Source organism: Heterodontus francisci, chromosome 5 (genome assembly GCF_036365525.1).
Source record: "Heterodontus francisci isolate sHetFra1 chromosome 5, sHetFra1.hap1, whole genome shotgun sequence".
NCBI classification, from domain to species: Eukaryota; Metazoa; Chordata; class Chondrichthyes; order Heterodontiformes; family Heterodontidae; genus Heterodontus; species Heterodontus francisci.
The window spans coordinates 143,557,853-143,583,373 of record NC_090375.1 but is presented as its reverse complement, the minus strand read 5'-3'; the positions used below and the strand labels follow the sequence as shown (position 1 = coordinate 143,583,373).

General features: G+C 41.4%; 1 protein-coding gene across 1 annotated transcript in view; it reads left to right on the top strand.

The window, feature by feature from the left end:
• The window catches only part of eif3hb (eukaryotic translation initiation factor 3, subunit H, b), a 201,373-nt gene that overhangs the window by 113,072 nt on the left and 62,780 nt on the right, over positions 1-25,521 (top strand). The window contains exons 3-5 of the mRNA XM_068032173.1: positions 171-338; positions 5,756-5,855; positions 21,161-21,310. Of these exons, the coding sequence (XP_067888274.1) occupies positions 171-338; positions 5,756-5,855; positions 21,161-21,310 (418 nt within the window). The remainder of the gene's footprint in view (positions 1-170; positions 339-5,755; positions 5,856-21,160; positions 21,311-25,521) is intronic.

Genomic DNA, 25,521 nt, shown 5'->3' with positions numbered 1-25,521 from the left:
AGTTGATAGTTGAGAACAGTGTTTAATTTTTTATTTGAGTGGTGAAGTTTAATGAGCAAAGTTTTATAAATCATAAAATATATTAGCAGTGTAAACTGTATTATAAACTTGTAGCTTAGATTGTAAAATTAACATTTTAAAATTAGAAAATTATGGTTTTTTTTTTGCAGTGCAATACCAAATGGAAATGATGAGAAGCTTGCGTCATGTTAACATTGACCACCTCCACGTCGGCTGGTACCAGTCAACTTACTATGGATCGTTCGTCAGCCGAGCCCTGTTGGACTCCCAGTTTAGTTACCAACACGCAATTGAAGAGTCTGTGGTCCTCATCTATGGTCAGTGACGTTTTCCTATTCATTTCTTTTACTGCACTGTTTACCTGGCAGTGCTGCCTGGCAGCCCCTCTCAGTAAATACCAGCCCAGTGTCTGCCTCAGCCCCAGCAGCAGCTCAGTCTAGACAGGGTTTCCTTCTTTCTGTTTATTTTTCTTGCTATCAGAGCCCTGATGTGTACATTCTGGAATGCTGAAGTTGCTGCTTCAATTTTTTTTCATTCCTCTTCCCCCTTGTTGATGGCGGGTGGAACGGGACCAGATGTCTAACAAAAACTGATTGCTTGAGTCTGGCTCAGTACGTGACCTTACAGTTATGACACATTTTGCCAGATTTCGCCTCTGACAGGCGCTCACAAAACGTAGACTGTTCTTAGCACAAAGATTTTCTTCTTTCTGCTCATTTAGTGGCGTTTCCTTTACTCACTAAACCAGATGTTCTGTGCAGTATCATAGCTGTAGGTAAAACATCTTTATTGCCTTCCTCAAGCTCGCTATTTGCCATAGCTGGCAGGCTGTTACAAAGTTTCCAACCGAGAAGTAAATGTTACATCCTGAATATCTGTCAGAAAAAATACTAATGAACACGATTAATCTTTGGGTAACACAAAAATTGTTTCAGTATGTTAACAATCGGATTACAGTAGAAAAGCTGTTAAAATATACTTTATTCATTGGAAATTTTTTTAACATTTCCTGCTGAATTTTCCAGTTGTATCAAATTTTCTGTTCTACATCATTACTTATATGTAGGAGTTTCTTTTTGTGTTTCTCCTTCTGTTCAGTTTTTCATTTATTTGAAAATACTTCAGCATAGTTACTCCCAAGTTTAGTAAATATAATTAACATGCAAATAAAACCTGTGTACCTTGAAGATGGTGTAGTGGAATTGCAACTAAACCCAATTCCATTTTATCAGTAGAAACCTTAACCAATTAAATCTCTTCAAGCACGAAACTGAGATTATATTAAATAAGTCAATAATGGACTCAAGATAAATAGATTCCACTGTATGCGTATGGACTTTGCAATCTTCAGATTGGGTGTATGGGTTAAATCTACACATGGTAATGTGATGGTAGGTTGCATTGCTATTCCAGTGCAGTTTTCCATGGAACAATAGGAGTAGCAATTTCCCACGCCATGCATTTTATCAAATACCTAGGTAGGGAAACTGGAGTTGCCACAAATTGTTCTTCAATACCCCACTGTGGGTTGTCTGTCCACCATTCTTATCCAGAGAATGGTGCTTAATACTGATGAACGAAAGCCAAATTTGTCACTTAGAAGATAATTGTGGATAATATATTCCTTGTGAATTTTTGGTAGCGTTGGATACTTTTTCATTTTTTGGACACTGTCATCTTTAAGCATTCCCAGATCTGACTGGTTTCGTATGATTTAAATATAACGCAAAGCTGTCTTTACTCTGCCCCAACAATGTGTTTCACACTGTAGTCAGAAGAACACCCGTTTTCCATCTTGCTGCCAAATAAAAATGCTTGAGAATCAGGTTGTCTTTGCTATTTCATAGCTTTCGCTCTCAAAGGTAGATATTTTTTCAGATGCATTTCAGTTCATAATTCCAGAGAAGTTTTGGAGTTTGACTGCTCTGACCAGGAATATAAAATATAGCCCAAGGATATTTAATATATTAGTAAGCCAAAGCAACAAAGAGCTCTTATTATGGATAGAAGTTTATCTTTCCCACCAAGAATAGGGGAGTCACTGTACCAAATTATAGATTCCTTATATGCAGCTTTTAAAAAATTCGTTCATGAGATATGGGTGTCACTGGCAACACCAGAAGTTATTGCCCTTTAGGAGCCATCTTCTTGAACTGCTGCAGTCAATGTGGTAAATGTACTCCCCCAGTGCTGTTTGGGCAAGAGTTCCAGGACCTTGACACAGCATGATGAAGGAATATTGATATATTTCCAAGTCATGATGGTGTTTGACTTGAAGGGGAACTTGGAAGTGGTGGTGTTCCCATGCGCCTGCTGCCCTTGTTCTAGATCATAGAGGTTATGGATTTGGGCAATGCTGTTGAAGATGCCTCAGTGAGTTGCTGCATTGCATCTTATAGATGATGCACACTGCAACCACAGTGTGCTCGTGGTGGAGGGAATTAATATTTAAAGTGGTGGATGGGGTGCCAATCAAATGGACTGCTTTGTCCTGGATGGTGTCAAACTTCTCTAGTATTGCTGAAGCTGCACTTATCCAGGCAAGTGGATAGTATTCCATCACACTGCAGTGTCCTGACCAATGTTTATCCTTCAATCACCTTCACAAAAATAGATTATCTGGTCGTTATCGCATTGCTGTTTGTGTGAACCTGCTATGCTCAAATTGCCTGCAGCATTTCCTACATTACAGCAGTGACTGCACTTCAGAAGTAGTACATTGGCTTAAATGCTTTAGGATGTCCTGTGGTCATAAAAGGTACTGTATAAATGCAAGACTTTTTCTTTTTTCCTCACTTGTACCCTGTAGATGGTGGAAAGGTTTTAGGGAGTCAGGAGGTGAGACAGTTGCTGCAGAATATCCAGCTTGTAGCCACTGGTCCGGTTAAATTTTTAGTCAATGGTAACCCCCAGGATTCTGATGGTGGGGGATTTAACAATGGAAATGTCAAAGGTGTGTGGATGGATAGACTTTGTAATCTTGGAGAGAGTTATTTCCTGGCACTGGTGTAGCGTGCATGTTACTTGCCATTCATCAACCAAGTCTGAATGTTGTCCATGTCTTGCATGTGGGCATGGACTGTTTCATTATCTGATGAGATGTAAATGGCACTGAACGCTGTACAGTCATTAGTGAACATCCTAACCTCTGACCTTATGAAGGGAAGGTCATTGATGAAGCAGCTGAAGATGGTTGGGCCTAGGACACTATCATCCTGCAATGATGTCTTGGGACTCAAATGATTGGCCTGCAACAACTACAGCCATCTTCCTTTGTGCTAGGCATGACTCCAGCCAGTGGAGAGTTTTCCCCCTGATTCCCATTGACTTCAATTTTGCTAGGGCTCCTTGATGCCATGCTTAGTCAAATGCTGCCTTGATGTCAAGGGCAGTCACTCTCCTCTCACCTCTTGAATTCACTTGAATGCACTGTCCATATTCCTGTTGATCAGTTTGCTGATGATTCGGTGTAGGCTAATGGGGCAGTAATTGGCTGGATTAGATTTTTCCTGCGATTTGTGGACATGACCTACCTGAGCAATTTTCCACTTTGTCGGGTAGATGCCAGTGTTGTAGTTGTACTGGAGTAGCTTGGTTAGAGGCGCGGCCAGTTCTGAAGTCTTTAACATTACAGCCGGAATGTCATTGGGGCCTGTAGCCTTTGCTGGATGCAGTACGCTGTTACTTATTGGCTGAAAACTGGCATCTGTAATGGTGGGGATCTCGGGAGGAGGCTGCGATGGATCATCCACTCAGCACTTCTGGCTGAAGGTGGTTGCAAGTACTTCAGCTTTGGCTTTTGCACCAACATGTTGGACTACACCATTATTGAGATTGGGGGTGTTCATGGAGCCTCCCCCTCCTGTTAGTTTAATTGTCCATCACCAGGCACAACTGGATGTGGCAGGACTGCAGAGCGTTGATCTGATCTGTTGTCTGCTCAGTTGCTTACTTCTGTTTGTAGCACGCTGTGTCCACTGTTTAGCATGCATGTAGTCCTGTGTTGTAGCTTCACCAATTGGCACCTCATTTTCAAGTATGCCTGATGCTACTGCTGGCATGCTCTTTTTTGCACTCCTTATTGAACCTTGGTTGATCTCATAGGGTGAGGGTTATGTTGGGCCGTGAGGTTACAGATTGTGGTGAAATACAATTCTGCTGCTGCTGATGGTCCACAGTGCCTCACGGATGCCCAGTTTTGAGTTGCTAGATCTGTTCTGAATCTATTCCATTTACTCCAGTGGTAGTGCCACACAACATAATGGAGGATGTTCTCTGTGTGAAGACGAGACTTTGATAGACTTGATAGCACTGTCAGCAACCCCTTCCATCAGTTTCCTGATGATTCGGAGTAGGCTCCTGAGGACTTTGCAGTGGTCACTCCTACCATTATTGTCATGGACAGATGCATCTGTGACCTGTAGATTGGTGAGGAAGAGATTAAATGGGTTTTTCCATCCTGTTGGTGTTCTCACCACCTGCCACTAGCCTAGTCTGACAGCTATGTCCTTTAGGACCCGGATGTCTTGGTCAGTAGTGGTGCTACCAAACCACTCTTGGTAATGAACATTGAAGTTTCCCCCATCCAAAATACATTCTGTGCCCTTACTACCCTCGGAGCTTCTTCCAAGTGGTGTTCAACATGGAGTACTAATCCATCAGCTGAGAGAGGGCAGCATGTGAGTAGACCCATGTTTGACCTGATGTCATGAGACTTCACAGTGTCCAGGGTCAATGTTGAGCATGCCTATGGCTACTCCCTTACGATTCTATACTACTGTGCCACCACCTCTGATTTGTCTGTCCTGTTGATGGGACAGGGCGTGCCCAAGGATGGTGATGGAGGAGTTGGGGATATTGGCTGAAAGTATATGATTCTGTGAGTATGACTGTGCTGCTTGACTAGTCTGTGGGACAGCTCTCCCGATCTTGGGACATGTCCCCAGATGTTAGTAAAGAGGACTTTGTGTTAACTGGGTGGGATGTGCCTTTGTCTTTTCCTCAACTGATGCCTGGGTCGCTGCTGAGTGGTCTGTCCGGTTTTATTCTTATACTTTGTTGCAGTGGTTTAGTGCAACTGAATGACTTGCGAGGCCATTTCAGAGGGCAGTCAACCACATTGCTGTGGGTCTGAAATCACTTATAGACCAGTAAGCGCAGCAGATTTCCTTTCCTAAAGAATGTTAGTGTACCAGACGTGTTTTTACGACAACCCGTTAGTTACGTGGTCACTATTATTGATATTGGCGCTTATTCCAGATTGATCAACTGAATTCAAATTCTGCAGCTGCTGTGGTAGGATTTGAACTTGTATCTCCAGATCATTGGTCCAGTCTTCTGGATTACTAGTCCAGTAACATAACTATATGCTGCTGTTCCCAGTTGCAGGCCCACAGAAGAATGTTGGACAACCGCATGTCCTGTTTTTTGTATGTGATATCCAAATATAATAATTGCTCTTCCAACACATGCTGTAGAAATCCGTTTTAGATGCAGCTCCAAATGTCTGTAAATAGTCCCCTCGCTTCTAATAGATTCAACCTAGGTCTTTTTTTTCATCTATCTTCATCTGGCGAGTGTTCTGTAACTAGAGAAGAGTAATCAAGGTGAGGATCCAATGAGACTGATACGACAATCATAACTTTTCTACAGTAGAATGACATGATATCATTTGAGTGGTTATTTCTTATTTCTAAAAATTAACTTCCTCTTTTTCTCTCCTTTATGTTCCCAGATCCCATTAAAACTGCACAGGGCTCTCTTTCACTGAAGGCATACAGACTTACTCCAAAGTTAATGGAAGTTTGCAAGGAGAAAGATTTCACTCCTGAAGGGTAAGTTTGTCTGCAGGGAAGAGTTAAAGAAAACCTGTCATTACCTAAAATTTAGCACTGATTCAAAATCCATTTAGTTAGCTGTTCTGGAACCACCTTTTTACACAGCATTTAGATTCATTTAGAAATTGCATCTAGAGTTGTTCAGTGATATAATGCAATTTGTTTGTATTGACTATTTTAAAAGTGGTTTTATGAACCATGAGAAACGTATCCTATTGATACGTGTGCTGTAGTTTTCTTCATTTACAGTTTGTATTGCTTTTAGTTTTTTCTGCAAACCAAAGCAGTCTTGAATAGCATCAGATATTAGACATCAATCAATTTAAATACTAGTTCTGTATTTCCCACACATGTCGAGCTTAAAAATTCCACCATAACTTGTATAACGTGAGTATTCAATGTACATGTCAGTATTTTGGAAATAATTGAACAGTTCAGATCAATTACTACTATCAATCTTCCTCAGTCTGTACAGTAGACTAGATTAAATCATTAGTTGACAAATCATTCTTATCTAATTTCATTCTAGTCTGCAAATTGTTGAAAGGCATATGCATTACATCTAAGCTTCGAGGAATGGAAAAAAGGCATTGGTACAAAAAACTTTTTTTGCCTTGAGTTCACAATTTAACTAATGTCTTAATTTGCATTTCAGCAGAATATATAATACTGCCATTATGCCATAAACATTACATGTAAAAATGAATTACTGTAAATAATTACAAAAAAGAGAAAATTAAGTGTGGAACCACTCACTAGGTCTAGTTCATCTTACTTTCCAGGTTAAGCACTGCAATTGTGCGGTGTCATCCTTTTAGTTATAGCAGCTTCTTGCAGTCAGTGATTCAGTGACTGTTTCATCTGTCAGTGGAGCTGATTTAAAGAGAATAGCTGTACCTGTTGGATTTGGAATATGCTATTATATATGAATTGAGATGTATTCAAAATATGTATTGAAATTACATTTTGTTCAGCGCACTGCATTTCTAAATAAAATTAGTTGTGTATAATTGCTAATACTAATATTTTATGATTTTTTTTAAACAAAATGATTCCTGCTATAGCATTTGGTATTTCAATCAAAAGCAGTATATGTTAATACATCAGATTTAATCAACCAGTATTGTATCAGTGCACTTATAACTCTCCCATCTTAGTAACATGTCAGAAGAATTCACAAATTAAGGTTAACTTTAACAAAACTTTATGGTTAATCCTGATCAAATTGAAGGATGTAGTGTACACAATTGCATCACAAAAGAGTGCCTCATAGATACAAGTAAACTGCTCAATCCATCCAAGCTTTTTTGACTGAACACTTCCTTCCTGAAACTGCCTAATTTGATGTTTGAGTAAGTATTTGACACATTTGTCTGATCTCATTGAGCATGAGTATGGAACTGGTGCAAGAATTTCTCAATGTTAAACCCGTATTGCAAGCTGTAAAGCCTCGGGAAGGAATACGACTGGAGTAGGTTCTGTTATAACAGTACATTGGTTCTGTCTGAGGTTTAGAATAATTGTCGACTAGTTGTAATTTTGTCCTGTAAATTAAGTACTAGTCTTGTTGTGCTTTCCAGGTCCAAATAATTAACATACTTTTGTATTTCAAATATGGGGCCAGATTTTGAAAGGGCCATGGGATTGGGAGCCAGTATTGATGCGCTTTAAAAATTACAGTCCCAGGGGTCTTCTCCATAACCCGTGCCTCTGGGAGAGCCCACAACTTTTAATGGGAGGGTGGGGGGGAGGGAACAGGGAAGCCACTCCCCTCCAATTAAGGGGCCATTAAGTTCCTTTAGGAGCTCAGAAACAGGGTGGGGGTGGTGGAGTCCGCACAGCAATTTTCAAAGAGGAATCCTGTGAGCCCGACCAGTCTGGTGCACAATAGTGCACAGCTCTCGGGCTCGTAGTGGGTAGGGGGATAATTTTGTTGTTTGAGCAAGTAATGTTTTAGGCCCACGGGGATCTTGCGCCAGGTCCAGCGCAGGACTTTTGGGGAGGTACCCTTTCTCTCCTATATTGCGCAGCACAGAAACAGATCATTTAGCGCATTTGGTCTCTGCAAGTGTTTATGCTCAACAAGAACCTCCTCTAACCTGACTCCATCTCACCCTATCAACATATTCTCTATTCTTTTCTCCCTCATGTATTTAAGGGGAAGCTAGACAAGTGCATCTATGCCAGTTGTCTCAACCACTCTATGTGGTAGTGTTTCACATTTTTATCACTGGGTAGAGAGGTTATTCCTGAATTCCTTATTGGATTAAAGACTATGATGTATTTATGGCCCCTAGTTTTGGACCACAAGTCGAAATAATTTCTCTACATCTATCCTGTTGAACCCCTTCATAATTTTAAAGATCAGTATCAGGTCACCTCTCCGTCGTCTTTTTTTTTCTAGTGAAGAAAGCCTTAACCTGTTCAATCTTTTCCGATAGTTGTACGCTCTCAGTCTGGTATTATCCTTGTAAAACTTTTTTTGCACTTTTATTTATTTATTTATTTATTTAGAGATACAGCACTGAAACGGGCCCTTCGGCCCACCGAGTCTGTGCCGACCAACAACCATCCATTTATACTAATCCCATATTTCCTACCACACCCCACCATTCTCCTACCACCTACCTATACTAGGGGAAATTTACAATGACCAATTTACCTATCAACCTGCAAGTCTTTGGTTGTGGGAGGAAACCGGAGCACCCGGAGGAAACCCACACGGTCACAGGGAGAACTTGCAAACTCCTCACAGGCAGTACCCAGAACTGAACCCGGGTCGCTGGAGCTGTAAGGCTGCAGTGCTAGCCACTGTGCCACTTTCTCCAATGCTTTTATATCTTTTTTATAATATGAAGACTAGAATTATGCACAGTACTCTGTGTGGTCCAACCAAGTTTCTATATATAAGTTTAACATAACTTCTCTGCTTTTGAATTCTTGTGAATTGTATAAAATATTTTTAAGTTTAATTTCTTTTCATCTGGAGTTTCAGATGAAGGGTAGAGACCAGTTGGCCAATAGTAGCTACATTTGGACATAGCCAATAGAATCATTATACACAATGAAGTGACAAAAGTGACAAAGAAGCATTGAGGAAAAACTGTCACGCAGCTAATAATTTTAATATGTGGCTTGAACAAAATATCTCAACAAGGAAGATGAAGACTGGTAGAGAGAAGTGAACAGCCATTCACAATTTGCTGGGGTCCAATTAGACCTTCTAAAGCTGCTATAATCGAGCAAAATGTCAAAACTGCCTTTAATGGAATGTGTGGGGAATAAAAATAAAGTGGACACTCTGTATGCCCATTCAAATGGTTACTTAAACAGCCCATTGCATAAGTTAAACATCTCAATGCATTGGCTCGGGCAAAACCTTTAAATCAAAGGTCTATAGCATGAGTAAGCCAGAATGCTGAGGTGTTGAAGGGGAAGGCTGAGAGAAGGCGACTGGAAGAGGCAAGAAAGCCAGAAGGTGCAATCAGGAGGCAGAGGGACTGAAACTAGTCAGCTTCTTTCGTCTGTAACAGGAATTTGATTTCCTTATTGAGAAAACAGAGGATTGGTAGACAGTGTGAACCGCAGCTCCATGGGAAAGGGAGTAGAGGGAAGGGCAGTGAGCATAGGAGGAGACTAATGTTAGTAGTAGAAAACTCCATAATCAAACAGGTATATTTGTGGATATATTTACAATCTAAAACAGTTCTCCAGTTCCCAGAGTGAAATAAGTCCAGGAACACATGGAAATAGTTTTGAAAGGGTTTGATTGAGCAGACTTTAGTCACATTCAACATAGTAACTAGCAATTGGATGAGACTGAAGAAGGCGTTTTGTTCAAGAAGCATTGGGAGCTTGGTAGAAAGCTGAAAAGCAAGATAATCAAGGTTTTAGTAAGCTCAGGAATACTGTGTCATATATTGGATCAGATAAGCAGAGGAAGATTAGACAGTTAAATGCGTGATACAGGAATTATGATGTATGGGGGACGATTTCAAGTCTGTGAGGCATTGAGCCACTTCTGGGAAAGGAGGTGGCTGTAAAGGAGGGACAGATTCCACTTGAACAAAACTGACAATATCCTGGCATAGAATAGTGCTGCATGTGTGAGTTTAAACTAATAAACTTTTTGGAAAGTGAAAGACTTAACTCAGACTTAAAAATAAGCACAGCGAAGCTACAAAACTATATAAATAAAACAGGGTTACTTTAAGATAGATAGAGAGCTTAAGAAGGAAGATGTTGAAGAAAAGAAGGGACAAAAATGGATAATAATTTTGTCAGTTGAAGTTTTTTATGTGAATGTGAAATGTATTTGAAATATTTGGAGAACTAGAAGCATTAAATAAACATTAAATAAAATGAAGGATAGTGATATTGTACCCTTGGTGGAAACTTGGCTTAAGTTAGGCTAAGACTGTGAACTATTTTAAGTTTTCAAGGGAGATAGTTCAGAGACTAGGATTAGCCTTTTTAATGAAGGTCTCATTTACAGTTGTTGCAAGGAAAGTTTTTATTGGTGCTTAAACAGATTCTGTCTGAATTGTGTTGAGAAATAATTAAAGGGGATATGTTGCTATCTTGAGAATATATATATAGACCACCAATTAGTAGAAAAGATATTTAGTATGTTGTCATGCCCTGTACAGGCATGTCCTATTCATAACTTTAAACATAGACTATATTCAGCATAGTATTTTCTGGAACTGAATTTTCCTTTCATTTTAAGTGAACTGCAATGGACATTTAAAAGTGGACATAGGTTGCAAAGGTAACCATTGAAAGTCAGCTGACTTTCGACTTGTGTATTCAAGAACTGACTCACTGTCTGAAAGGACAAATGAATACCTTCCAAACTAAGAGGTGTCATCAACGCCCATTCTGAAACCATAGGGAGACATTCCTGAATTGAATAGTTTTCTCCTGAAACAAAAGTGATTGTCTTAACCCTCCTCAGGATGAATGTCTTAGAGTAATAAAGAGGATGAGGCTAATCAACCTAGACCCCCACCAGATTTGAAAAAGGAACTGTGAGAAGTCACGTGGTTAGGTGGCCACATTGGTCTCTTTTTTTTTTTAAAAAAAAAGGCTGCATTTGCTGACAACGCAACCACTAGGTGGTGCAGTACTGGCACATACACAGATGCAGCTTCATCGATTGAAATGTTTCCGACCACAATATTACAGGCAGCTGCCAGTAATAGAGATGGCACTGCTCAATTTGACGCAAAAAAACGAATTGGACCCAAGCCCTCACCCCTTAATGGCCTCAATCGCCACCTCCATTCCCTCCCCCAACAGTACCCCACTCCCTCTTGCAATTGCTTCCTCAACTGCTGCGTTCAGTTTCCTGCTCGCTCCCGGGATCGCACCTTCTCTTCACCACTTCCTCCCGTGCTTATCACTTCATCCCGCCGTTCTCTAATGCGCCTGTCTGCTTGGGGCTTTGCCCCCTCCCCTTCATGTCCCAGAGAAGTGGTGAGGCGGGGAGCGTGTGCCGAGTGGGGCGGGGATGGGGTGAGGCAGGGAGCGAGCTGCAATGGGTAGGAATGGGTGAGGCGGGGAGTGAGTGGCAATGGGGGGGGTGAATGGGCGAGGCGGGGAGTGAGCAGAGAGAGGCTGGGAAAGGGGTGAGGAGGGGAACAAGCGGTGAGGCAGGGAAGGGGCGAGGCAGGGAGCGAGCAGTGAGGGGGTGGGGAAGGGGCGAGGAGGGAGCAAGCGGTGAGCAGTCGGGTGCGCGAGAGAATGGGGGAGGGAGCAGCGAGCAGACGGGCAAGGGAGAGAATGGTCGGAGGGAGTGGCAGAGAAGCAGCGATTGTGGGAGGGAGCGGGAAACTGAATGTGGTGATTGAGGCGGGGGGGAAGCGGGCATTGGGGGGGGGTGAGGCAACGCTCGGACATCATTACATCTGATGTCATTTACGTGGTGTTGTCAGCGCACGCACGTCCAGATTCATACTGGCAAGCTGCCTAATGCTCGGACGCACTGATGACGTCAGCGATCGCTCTGCGCATACTCGGTTAAAAAAATCTTTAAGTACAGACTGCAAAAAAAGCAGCAGGCAGTACCATCTTGCCTTAAAGGAACTGGAGGTTGTAACATCTTAATGTCTCCGAACATGTTCCTTTTCAAGTCCACCAGTACAGAAAACTGACCTCCTGGTAATAAGTCTACAAGCAACTAACTTCGTGACCTGCTGAAAAATCCATCTCTTTGAGAGAATCCTGTAACGACTTCAATATATGACTCCGGCTGTCGAATACATCTAACTACACTTCAGGAGTGAAAACGCCACCTTATCTGGGCCCGCAACACATGCCTTTTCCCCAAGACGAGCCAAATCACATGACTTTGCTTGTAATTTGTAAAAGTGCACTATCCTTTTTAACTGCTTTCTTTCTCATGAGTGGTGAGTGAGTGACGAGCGTTAGACTTTCGGGGTGAACATGTGAATAAGTAAAAATAAGCCTCTTTATTTAAACCCACGAAAAGCATGCTGCTGGTTATTCAAATTGGCCATACACTCTGAGAAAAACGCACATCTTCCTTGTCAAAAACACACTGATTACAGATATTAAAGGGAAAAGAACTAGTGTTTCAGTTCTCTCTCAATTCTGTCTGTAACAATGTGGATTGTAGGCAGTTTAGAGAGAATTGCTGCAGTAACAGAGTTAGAATAAAGATAGATATTAATTATCCTAAGGGTAGACTGGGATAAGGTAAAAATTTGTGGTCAAATTGGGAATGAGCCACAGACTATGAGGGGAATTTTATGCTCTCCCTGTGGCGAGTTTGGAGGTGGGGAGAGTATAAAATCAAGTGGGATGGTGGCAGGGGTGGGGAGTTAGCCTGAACTAGTTCTGAGTAATGCAGCAGGGCAAACAAGTGATCTGAAGTTAGGGACACACTTTGAAAGTAGTGACCATAATCTAATTAGGTTTTATCTGTACAATAAACGAAGAAAGAGAGGAGTCAAAGATGAATTGACTAATTTCAGTGGAATGAAAAGGAACTTTTTCCAGGTTGATTGGCAGGAGTAGCAGATCAAACAGCAGACCAGGAGCGGGAGATGTTTAAATAAGAAATTAATAAAAATCACATTATAAACATTGCAATTACGTTTATGAAAGTTTCTTCAAAGGCTGGAATTCTGTGAATAAATGAAGAGATTGGAATAATAGTGAGGTTTCAAAAAGAAGGGTATGATTAAATAGAAGGAGTATATAATACAAAGAAATTGAGAAATATAAGAAGTATGGGTGGGAAGCAAAAGGGGGTAGGTTGGGAAAGCTAAGAGAAAGTACGGAAAGATTCTGAGTCATTAAAGGGAAATGAGAGATTTTTATAAGCATATAAATAAAAGGATTATCAAAAAAAATGGGTTGGAATCACTTGGAGATGAAGTAGGCTTTCTGGTAACTGAGTGAGGCAGTGACAAATGGTTAATAAACATTCGTCTGTTTTTCCAGAAAGTGAACCATCGCAATACCTGAAGAGGATGTGGAAGGATGACGACTGGAGATAAATTTTCAAAAGGAAACTATTTTTTAAAAAAAGTTTATGGGATTAAAAGTATAAAATTTGCCTGCCGCTATGTTGCTATGTATCCCAGAATAATGAAGGAGGATGTAGATGAGGCAGTTATCATGATTTTCCTAAAATATTTGGAAATGGGAACTGTGCCAAGGAGCAAGAGAACTGGGATGCAACTAGGATCGTTGAAATAATATTGACTTTTTTTTTATTCATTCATGGGATGTGGGCGTCGCTTACTAGGCCAGCATTTATTGTCCATCCCTAATTGCCCCTGAGAAGGTGGTGGTGAGCTGCCTTCTTGAACTGCTGCAGTCCATGAGAGGTAGCTATGCCCACTGTTGGGAAGGGAGTTCTAGGAGTTTGACCCAGCGACAGTGAAGGAATGGCGATATGGTTCCAAGTCAGGATGGTGTGTGACGTGGAGGGAACTTGCAGGTGGTGGTGCTCCCATGCATTTGCTGCCCTTATCCTTCCAGTTGGTAGATGTTGGAGGTTTGGAAGGTGCTGTCTAAGGAGCCTTGGTACATTGCTGCAGTGCATCTTGTAGATGGTACACACTGCTGCCACTGTGAGTCGGTGATGGAGGAAGTGAATGTTTGTGGATAGGGTGCCAATCAAGCGGGCTGCTTTGTCCTGGATGGTGTTGAGCTTCTTGAGTGTTGTTGGAGCCTCACCCATCCAGGCAAGTGGAGAGTATTCCGTCACACTCCTGACTTGTGCAATGTAGATGGTGGACAGGCTTTGGGGACTCGGGAGGTGAGTTACTTGCCACAGGATTCCTAGCCTCAGGATTCCTAGCCTCTGACCTGCTCTTGTAGCCACGGTATTTATATGGCTACTCCAGTTCAGTTTCTGGTCAGTGGTAGCCCCTAGGATATTGATAGTGGGGGATTTGGCGATGGTAATGCCATTGAATGTCAAGGGGAGATGGTTAGATTCTCCCTTGTTGGAATGGTTATTGCCTGGCACTTGTGTGGCGCGAATGTTACTTTCCACTTATCTGCCCAAGCCTGGATGTTGTCCAGGTCTTACTGCATTTCTACATGGACTGCTTCAGTATCTGAGGAGTCGCGAATGGTTCTGAACATTGTGCAATCATCAGCGAACATCCCCACTTCTAACATTATGATTGAAGAAAGGTCATTGATGAAGCAGCTGAAGATGGTTGGGCCTAGGACACTACCCTGAGGAACTCCTGCAGTGATGTCCTGGAGCTCAGATGATTGACCTCCAACGTCCACAACCATCTTCCTTTGTGCTTGGTATGACTCCAGCCAGCAGAGGGTTTTCCCCCCTGATTCCCTATGACCTCAGTTTTGCTAGGGCTACTTGATGCCATACTCGGTCAAATGCTGCCTTGATGTCAAGGGCAGTCACTCTCCCCTCACCTCTTGAATTCAGCTTTTTTGTCTATGTTAGAACCGAGGCTGTAATGAGGTCAGGAGCTGAGTGGCCCTGGCAGAACCCAAACTGAGCGTCACTGAGCAGGTTATTGCTAAGCAAGTGCCTCTTGGCACTGTTGATGTAACCTTCCATCACTTTACTGATGATTGAGAGTAGGCTGATGGGGCGGTAATTGGCTGGGTTGTTTTTTATGTACAGGACATACCTGTGCAATTTTCCACATTACCGTGTAAATGCCAGTGCTGTAGCTGTACTGGAAGAGCTTATCTAGGGGCCTGGCAAATTCTGGAGCACAGGTCCTCAGTACTATTGCCGGAATATTGTCAGGGCCTATAGCCATTGCAGTATCCAGTGCCTTCTTTCGTTTCTTGATATCACACGGAGTGAATTGAATTGGCTGAAGTCTGGCATCTGTGATGCTGGGGACTTCAGGAGAAGGCCGAGATGGATCATCAACTTGGCATTTCTGGCTGAAGATTGTTGCAAGTGCTTCAGCCTTATCTTTCACACTGATGTGCTGGGCTTCCCCATCATTGAGGATGGGGATATTTGTGGAGCCACCTCCTCCAGTTAGTTGTTTAATTGTCCACCACCATTCACAGCTGGATGTGGCAGGACTGCAGAGCTTAGATCTGGTCCATTGGTTATGGGATCACTTAGCTCTGTCTATCGCATGCTGATTCCGCAGTTTGGCACGCAGGTAGTCCTGTATTGTAGCTTCACCAGGTTGACACCTCATTTTGAGGTATGCCTGGTGCTGCTCCTGGCATGCCTCCTGCACTCTTCATTGAACCAGGGTTGGTCTCCTGGCTTGATGGCAATGGTAGAGTGGGCATATGCCAGGCCATGAGGTTACAGATTGTGGTTGAGTACAATTCTGCTGCTGCTGATGGCCCACAGCGCCTCATGGATGCCCAGTTTTGCATTGCTAGATCTGTTTGAAATCTCTTTTATTTAGCACAGTGGTAATGCCACACAACACGATGGAGGGGATCCTCAGTGTGAAGGCGGGAGTTCGTCTCCACAAGGACTGTGCGGTGGTCACTCCTACCAGTACTGTCATGGACAGATGCATCTGCGTGAGGCAGATTGGTGAGGACGAGGTCAAGTATGTTTTTTCCTCTTGTTGGTTCCCTCACCACCTACCGCATACCCAGTCTAGCAGCTATGTCCTTTAGGACTCTGCCAGCTCGGTCAGTAGCGGTGCTACTGAGCCACTCTTGGTGATGGACATTGAAGTCCCCCACCCAGAGTACATTCTGCGCCCTTGCCACCCTCAGTGCTTCCTCCAAGTGGTGCTCAACATGGAGGAGTACTGACTCATCAGCTGAGGGAGGGCAGTAGGTGGTAATCAGCAGGAGGTTTCCTTGTCTATGTTTGACCTGATGCCATGAGACTTAATGGGCTCCGGAGTCAATGTTGAGGACTCCCAGGGCAACTCCCTCCCAAATGTATACCATTGTGCCGCCACCTCTGCTGGGTCTGTCCTGCCAGTGGGACAGGGGCTACCTGGGGATGGTGATGGCAGTGTCTGGGACATTGTCGGATATGATTCTGTGAGTACGATTATGTCAGGCTGTTGCTTGACTAGTCTGTGGGACAGCTCTCCCAACTTTGGCACAAGCCCCCAGATGTTAGTAAGGAGGACTTTGCAGGGTCGATAGGGCTGGGTTTGTCCTTGTCGTTTCCGGTGCCTAGGTCGATGCCAGGTGGTCCATCCGGTTTCATTTTTATTGACTTCGTAGCGGTTAGATACAACTGAGTGGCTTGCTAGGCCATTTCAGGCCATGTAAGAGTTAACCACATTGCTGTGGGTCTGGAGTCACATGTAGGCCGGACCAGGTAAGTGCAGCAGATTTCCTTCACTGAAGGATATTCGTGAACCAAAATCGACAATGGTTTCATGGCTCTCATTAGACTAGCTTTTAATTCCAGATTTATTAATTGAATTCAAATTCCACCTTCTGCTGTGGTGTGATTTGAACCCTGGTCCCCAGAGCAATGCCCTGGGTCTCTGGGTTACTAGTCCAGTGACAATACCACTATGCCACCACCTCCCCTATTAGTTGGGGGCTAATTTATGTGGACTTGTAGACAGCAGGTTTTCTTGACAAATTTATTTGAATTTTTCGAAGAAATCACAAGTGTAAAGGGAATCCAGTGCATATAGATTTTTTTTTTTTTAAATTCCAAAAAACATTTGATAAGGTGACACGTAAGCGACTTTGGTCTGAAGATTAAGGAACATAACATTAAAGAGAATGTAGCTGCTTAACTAAGAAATGTATTGAATACAAAAGCAAGGAAAGGATATTAAATTTACTCAAGATATTGGTTAGGCCACCATTGGAATATTTTATGGATAACCCATTACAGAATACTGAAGCAGCTTGTGTCCATATGCAGCAAGACCTGGACAAAATTCAGGCTTGGGCTGATAAGTGGCAAGTAACATTCACGCCACAGAAGTGCCGAACAATGATCTCCAACAAGAGAAAATCTAACCATCACCCCTTGATATTCAATTGCATTACCATAGCCAAATCCCCCACTAACAGCATCCTGAGGGTTACCATTGACCAGAAACTCAACTGGAACAACCGCATAAGTACTGTGACTGCAAGAGCAGGTTAGAGGCTGGGAATTCTCCACTTTCCTGGATGAGTACGGCTACAACAACACTCAGGAAGCTCTGCACCATCCAGGACAAAGCCGCCTGTTTGGCACCCCAACCACCACCTTAAACATTCACTGCATATACAAGATGCACTGCAGCAGCGCATCCTTCAACAGCACCTTCCAAATCCACGACCTCTACCATCTAGAAGGGCAAGGACAGCAGACGTGTGGGAACACCACCAACTGCAAATGCCCCTCCAAGTCACCCACCTTTCTGACTTGGAAATATATCTCTGTTCCTTGATTGTCACTGGGTCAAAATCCTGAAACTGCCTTCCTACCAGCACTGTGCGTGTACCTACCCTATACGGACTGCAGCAGTTCAAGAAGGTAGCTCACCCCCACCTTCTCGAGGACAATTCGGGATGGGCAATAAACGCTGGCCTTGCCAGCGATGCCCACATCACATGAGAAAAAACAGGAAAGGATCCATCTGAGAGGCTATAATTATGAACAAAAGCTTATTAAATTGGGGCATATATATACACACACACACACACACACACACACACACACACACGTGAACAGAGAAGGCTAAGGAAGAAGCTAATAAAAATTTTCAAAATTGAGGTTTTGAGAGTATAAACAATACGATTATCTCTACTGATTGTGGAGTCGATAATGAGAATATAGACGTAGATTATACTGGAACAACTAAGGGTAAGTTAAAAGCAATAATTAGAATATGTGCAGTGTTGCAAGATTTGAAGGCTTGCATTTATTTCTTAAACAGAAAGAATTTTGTCCAGCAAACTCCTCTGGATTATGTGGAGCAATATGTGTTTTTGTCAGTGGAGGGAGCTCTGATGTTTTCGTAGCTCACATGCGCCCTCTAGTGTCTGAACCTTGATAGTGTTGCAGTTCGACATTGAGTAAACCTGTATATTATTTGGCACAGAACCAAAGTACACGTAGTGCAGATTTGCAACTGTAATAACATTGGTCATCTGATGAGCATTCCACACACACATGTAGAATCATCTGTCATTGTTTTTGGATGTTCTAAATAGCTTCCTAAATTGAGGTTGTGGCCCATCAAAACTAGGTAAGGGATGCAAATATGCAATAAAATATGGCTTTTTACATGGCTGCAAATCTGTCTTGGATTTTTACTATCCAAAGTGGGCTTTGTTTTTGCAAAAAGACTTTTTGACAAATGTATGTCTCAAGGTATGATGCGTCAATAAGGGGAAATGGAATTGTTTGTCAGCTCCCAACACACTAGAAGCTGGCTGCAAGGTAGATGTGCTTTTACCTCAACCATACAGAGTGCCCACTATTTTACATTCTATGACCTTTTTTCCCCAAATTTTTCTCTATCTCCTTTATTCCCTTACAAGTGGCAATTCATGTTGGCTACGCAAATGCTGCCCAACAGACATTGGTCAGTTTCAGCATCAATAACTTGTGTTTTATTTAACTGCTTTAACATAGTGAAATGTTTTAAGGTGCTTCATAGGATTGTTACCAAACAAAATTTGAAAGAGCCACATAAGGAGATACTGGGGCTGATAACCAAAAGCTTGATCAAAGACATAGGTTTTAAAGAAAGTCTTAAAGGGGGAAGAGAGGCAGAAGGATTAGGAAAGGAATTCAGGGCCTTGGCAGCTGAAGACATGGGTCGTCAGTGGTGCAGTGATTAAAATTGGGAATGCTCGAGAAGCCAGAATTGGAGCACAGATATCTGAAGGATGTAAGGCTCGAGGGAATTACAAGGATAGGGAGGGGCATGGCCATGGAGGGATTTGAAAACAAAGATGATAATTTTAAAATGAAGATGTTGCTTAATTGGAAGCCACTAAAGCCAGTGACACTTTTTTGCCTTCTGAACATATATATTAGGCTGTTTTGGTTTTTGGGATCAATTGTTTTGGTAATTCACACCCACTGGATGGGGATGCTGTGTTGATGTTGCGAGTTATATCAGTGGGTCAAAAATCTTTGTTTTATGTTAATTGGTAGATCTCCTGCATTGCCACTTATTGTATTAACATGCACAGGATACCATATATGTACATTTATTGTTCTGTTACTGAAATAGAACGCTTTTTAAAAAAAAATCTATTTGCTCAAAGTATTCTGAGGTAAATTATAGGTTGATTGATGATGGTTTGCAAATTCACAGGTGATTGTATATTTCTGGTTTAACTATTTTAATATTTTGGAGTGTGACTTCTGCAGTGCAATAGGCACTCTCAAGACTTTCCATAGTAGATTTTTCTTCCCATTCTAACTTTGTTTTGTATATTATAGAATGACCAAACTACTTTGTTTCTCCAATAAAAACAAATATCAAAATCGGTTTTAAAAAAAAGTAGCTTTATATGGATTGCATTGAGATGGAATAAACAAAATATTTTGCCTATTGATATATTTATGCATTCTTTTGAGTCATCAGCTACATCCTTTAATCATTTTAAACTGCGTTGGACAGTGATTTCATACTGGCAATTTTTTTCATAAGTATTCTCTCTCACAGGCATTGAATACTTGCTGGTGTAGAACTCAATGAATGTCTGTCACACTTCAGAACCTTGCCAAAGTAGCAATTCTTCTTGCTTAGGTATATCTATAATAGGAGTAACTGAATAATGTCCAACAGTGTAAAACCTAAATGTTCCCAAGTCCACCTTTTTTTTTAGCATTCTCGCTCCTATCATGGTTAAGTTTAGGTCATTTCCACCAGATCGAACCTGAAACTTTCCTGGTCTGCATAGCCCAGCTACTCATTGGATAAAGTTGCTGAGCATCTGGAGAGTCAAGAAACATCTTGAGTTGAAATACTGATCATACAAAATCCTTAAATTATTTATAGGTTTCCTGCTACTTTCAGGATTCAATTTAATCCAACCAGATGGTTGGTCCAGGTCCTGTGATGTCAGTTACTGCCCTACTCTAATTGGGCCTTAATTGATGAAACATTTTGCCAATAATTGAGATAAAAACCTATTCATTACAGTTGTTATATCCTGGGACAGTATGAATTTGTACAGAAATTGATTCTCTTTTAGCAAAGTTAAGAATTCTATCAGGGTCACGATATTTTTTCTGCTGACTTTGTGTCACAGTGACTTCCAAAGTCCTACTGATATTGAAATCCTTACAAGCTTAAGACTGGTTTTTAAACTTAATACTTTTACATTAAAGTCCATTCTTTCTAGCATGATTCATTAATTACAACTCAATTAAGGTCCATTGCTTTGTAATCATTGTTTTCTTGATTGTTTACTACTAAATACATTAATACAGTTACTGATACAAGACACAAAAATGACTTCTTTGGTCATGTGTTAGCATTAAGATGGCTTACTTGACCTTGTTAATTATTAGAGGATACAGTGTAAAAATGGTCAAATTAACCTAACATCTAGCTACCTAAACCTACTTAGACATTGAAATGTTGTAAATCTGAAACCTTGAATAAAGATACTAGCAGCTCCAAGAAATTAATAGAATTGTCATTAAAATGAGTGCTGATTATAAACCCATATGAACAAATGCAGCTGTGGTTATTTTTTTTTTAAAGAGTGAAATGGGTCCAAATATGTAACTTCAAAACCAAAATGAGCCCATCTCACTCCAAATGAGTAATGGTTGCTGTTTGAGGACTAATCACGTTCATAAACAAATTTGAATAAGTGCCATTAATTTCAAGAATTTTCATCTTGTCTTTATTAACTAGAATAAAGAAGGCACTCATTACTTCTGAGAATATGTTCGAAGAAGTGCCTATTATTATCAAGAATTCTCACCTTGTCAATGTGCTGCTGTGGGAACTAGAAGAAAAATCAAATGTGGCTGAAAAACAGGAACTTCTCAATCTCGCTAGTGGGTAAGTTTGTTTTCTTTAATCTAGTTGCTTTCCAAGAGTTTGTCTTTTTGTAAAATAAATCTGTCTTGTAAGAGTTGACATCTTATTGGTATCTGTGACAATAATGTTGGTAGATATGTCGCTTGCTTTTCAGACTTGTTTGGCTAATGTAGTTACGAACCATGAATGCACTTTTATCAGTTTTGCTGCAGTTCTTTGACCAGTCACTACCATGGTAATTTTTGTAGCACCAGCTGTTTGCTTAGACAAGAGGTTTTGTAATGAACATTTTCCTCATTTCCTTTCCTGTTTGCTACAGTATGTGCCTTAGGCAGTGGTTGTACTCAATTACCCTAACCCAAGGGGCCTTTTCTGGTGTGTGAGTCTTGACAATGAGCATTGATTGAGGACATCACAGCCAATTGTGACCTCGCACAACATCCATACACAAGGTCTGGAAGTGGTGTTTAGAAAGAGTTCAGGAGTGGAAAGCCTGGTTGATTTTTCTTTCCCCAACACAGAGCAGCAGAGGCTAAGTGTAGTGTCTCTACTGCCATCTGGCACAGTACAGAGTAGGAATTTAACTCTCTTCAGTAATTTTCCAAACATCTTTTCCCTCAGTTGCTTTGGTATTTATCTCCGCACCCATGCGTTTCTTGATCACTCTCGAAATTGTGCACAACATTATTATTTGTGCTACTGTATAATGTATTATACTTTGTATATTTCACCTGAACCTTTTTTTTAATAGATCCTTTTTATACTGTGTTGAATCTCAATTTTCTGTTCACATTGGTTACACCAAAAAGAGACGAAGTCTGACTGTAGCTTTAAGAGACTTTATTGTAGTACTTAGTGGTTACATCATCAGCAAAGTGAACAACAACAACACCTGGGCTCTCCTCCCTCTTCCTCTGTGCTGGAGGAGGGAATTCAAGCCTTTCTTATAGTTCTTCTTACAAATCAGTGACACCCCCTTTATGTTCCCAATTGGTTTACAAACTCTGCAGTTTCTTGGTGTTAGGGCCTGATTGGGGCACTGCCTTGTCACCTCTCCCTCAAGCAGTTTCTTATTCCCCTACCTTCCTGGAACGTTGGGCTGATTGTCATACAAAGGGTAGTCTTCAACAGCTGCAGCTGTCCTGCTAGGTTTTAGCTGGTTAGTCTATTTCTACTGATAAGCAGTCCCTACAGCACTGAATAGACTACTATGAATTTCTGATAAGCTGTCTGCTGAAGCTCTAAAGCTATGAAGTCATTACTGATGAGCTGTTTCTGCAGCTCAGAGGTTAGTTTGTTAGCAATACATGATTGATTGATTAATTATTTCATCTTAAATGTCCCCATATTATTCTGTTCTTAAAAATTCTGTTCTCATACTGAAAACAGTATTTGAGAGTTTCATTCGTTGGTTATCAGTGGAACAGGCGATGCTGTTTTCACAGCATCAAATAATAATTACTGAATTTGTTTTGCACAGCTTCCATATTTTCCAAAACAAAAATCACGTGGCCAATGTGACCACATGAAGGTGCTCCCTCCATTCCACTAGGCATGGCTGCAAATAGCTACTGAAGCTTTATCAATCAGGACACTTGTCTTCATCGGCCGAGGCATTGAGTACAAGAGTTGGGACGTCATGTTACAGTTGTACATAACGTTGGTTAGGCCGCATTTGGAGTACTGTGTGCAGTTCTGGTCGCCGCACTACAGGAAAGATGTGATTAAGCTAGAGAGGGTGGAGAAAAGATTCACAAGGATGTTGCCTGGTTTGGAGGGCTTGAGTTATAAAGAGAGATTGGATAGGCTGGGTCTGTTTTCCCTAAAGCGAAGGAGGCTGAGAGGGGACATGATAGAGGTATATAAAATTATGAGAGGTATAGATAGGGTAGATAGCCAGAGTCTGTTTCCCATGGTAGGGTTGATTATGACTAGAGGGCATAGATTTAAGGTGAGAGGAGGTTTAAAGGGGATCAAAGGGGTAAATTTTTCACACAAAGAATAGTGGGTATCTGGAATGAGCTGCCTGAGGAGGTGGTGGAGGCAGGAACAGTAGCAACATTTAAGAGGCATCTGAACAGGTACTTGAATGAGCAAGGCATAGAGGGATATGGAATTAATGCAGGCAGGTGGTATTAATATAGATGGACATTATGGTGGGCATGGACGCGGTGGGCCGAAGGGCCTGTTCCTATGCTGTACGACTCTATGATTCTATGAGGATACTCGAGGACATTAGATACGCAGGCAAAGTGGAAATATAATGAAGCATTTGGGAAAAGAGCAAGGAAATGGGATTAGGATAGACAGCTCCCATTGTAGAGCTAGCATGAGCACATAATTTGCACACTCCAGCTTTATAGCTGTAGAGACTAAATAAATCTTTTAGTGCTAAGATTTCAAAACAATGAAATATGCTATTTGACCTTTTTTCATAAGCAGTATCCACACAGATAAGAAACAAAAGCACCTTATCTCTGCTATAACAGGAAGGAGTGATGGTGGTCTGCAAGGAAAGTGCTATGTTTGCCTTCAAACTTGCACTTAGTATCCAGCAAATTACTTGTGCAGAAAGCACGGGTGTAAAATATAATGAGGTTCAGTTGCAAAGGTATTGCAGAATGAAGATTGTTGGATTTGAAAACATGATTTAGATTGCAGACTGGCCAGATGGATAATTTCAAGTTCAGATGTATGAATCCCAGAATGCAATTGGGATATGAGCAGTCTGTACCCAGCAATGACTCATTTTGTGTTGAACTGTTGCTGGTCTGACTGCTGTAGAAACCACCCTTTGTAGATATAATAGGATGATTTTGCACAGGCAAGATAGATTTTAAAACAAATGAACATGTGACTTTTGTTGCCACCTTTACCAAAGTTTATCAGTTAGCAAAGGCCTTTTGGCTATGCTGCATATAATTCATGTTTTAAAGGTTACCAATGCAATTTAAATATTCAAAAGCAACCTAGATTTATAAGTTATGAGTGTGTCAAGTCTGAACCACCTACAGGCACATACCTTTATCAGTTAAAGGATTAACATGTAACTCTCAGGAATGTAATTATGCAGTGAAAAGTCAAGACCTTTTAAATCTAGAATTTGGGGTTTAGTAGCCAAATGAAGACCCTGGATAGTTGTCTGAAATACTCCGAGATAATTGCACTTCCCCACTGAAGGTAAGTAAAAATGTAAATTCCATACAAGTTTTTAATATGCAAAATAACTTTTGTACACCATGCACTTATTTGTTTATATTAGAATAATGAATGCCTGAGACAGAATTACCATACTGTCATTACCTGGGCACAAATACAAATCAGCAGTTGCTGTAAAAAGAGGGCATTTTGCATGTTGTTCATGCTAATCCGTTTGTTTGTCTGATTCAATGTTAAATCTCTAGTGCCTTTCATTTGTATGTGTAAGAAAGAGATTGGATGGTGGGTGTCAACAGACAGTTTGATTGCAGGGATTATCATATCTCAGCCGCTCGGCCCTAAATTGTCTTCATCTGATATCCACATAAGACTTACAGCAGGGATCACTGGACATCAATGAGGCAAGGAACCCTAGTTTTCTTTGTTTTTAATTCTCCCCTTGCCCCAATCAGAGAAGTGAGGCCATTTGGAGTGCTCAAACCTGGAACACTCCCTGCCTGAATTGTTCAAGTGCTCACTACTTTAAACTGAGCCACAGGGCAGCTGAGGAAGATAGGAAAGCACGTGACAGGGAGACACCAATTTGATTCATCATGCTGGCCCAGAGTTCAAAAGCATGGTGCATAATTCACCACCTATACCTCTCAATTTGTTTCTCTCTCAAAAATGCCTTTTCAACTCCTCCTCAAATTGCTAATGTTATCGGCCTTAGACAGTGCACCCTAACTATTTTAAGTGAAACTAATCTGTTCATTCACCTTCACTCATTGCCATTTCTGTGGCTGTGGTAAACAGTTTCTTTGTATTCCACTTCACAGTATCCTTAAGGATCTAAAATGCCTCGGCAAGGTCCTCTCTCAATCTTCCCTGATGTCAGCAAACTCAGTTTATGTTGTTTCTCTTCATCATTTGTGTCCAATGTCTGGTATCAGACAGGTAGCCCTTTTCTCCACCTTTTCCAGAGCTATGAGGCCCTTTATGTAATATTGCAAACCAGAACTACACATTGTACTTCACATTAGGCAAATATCATATCCCTTGACATGTTTTATTCCATAATTCAGTTTAATCCC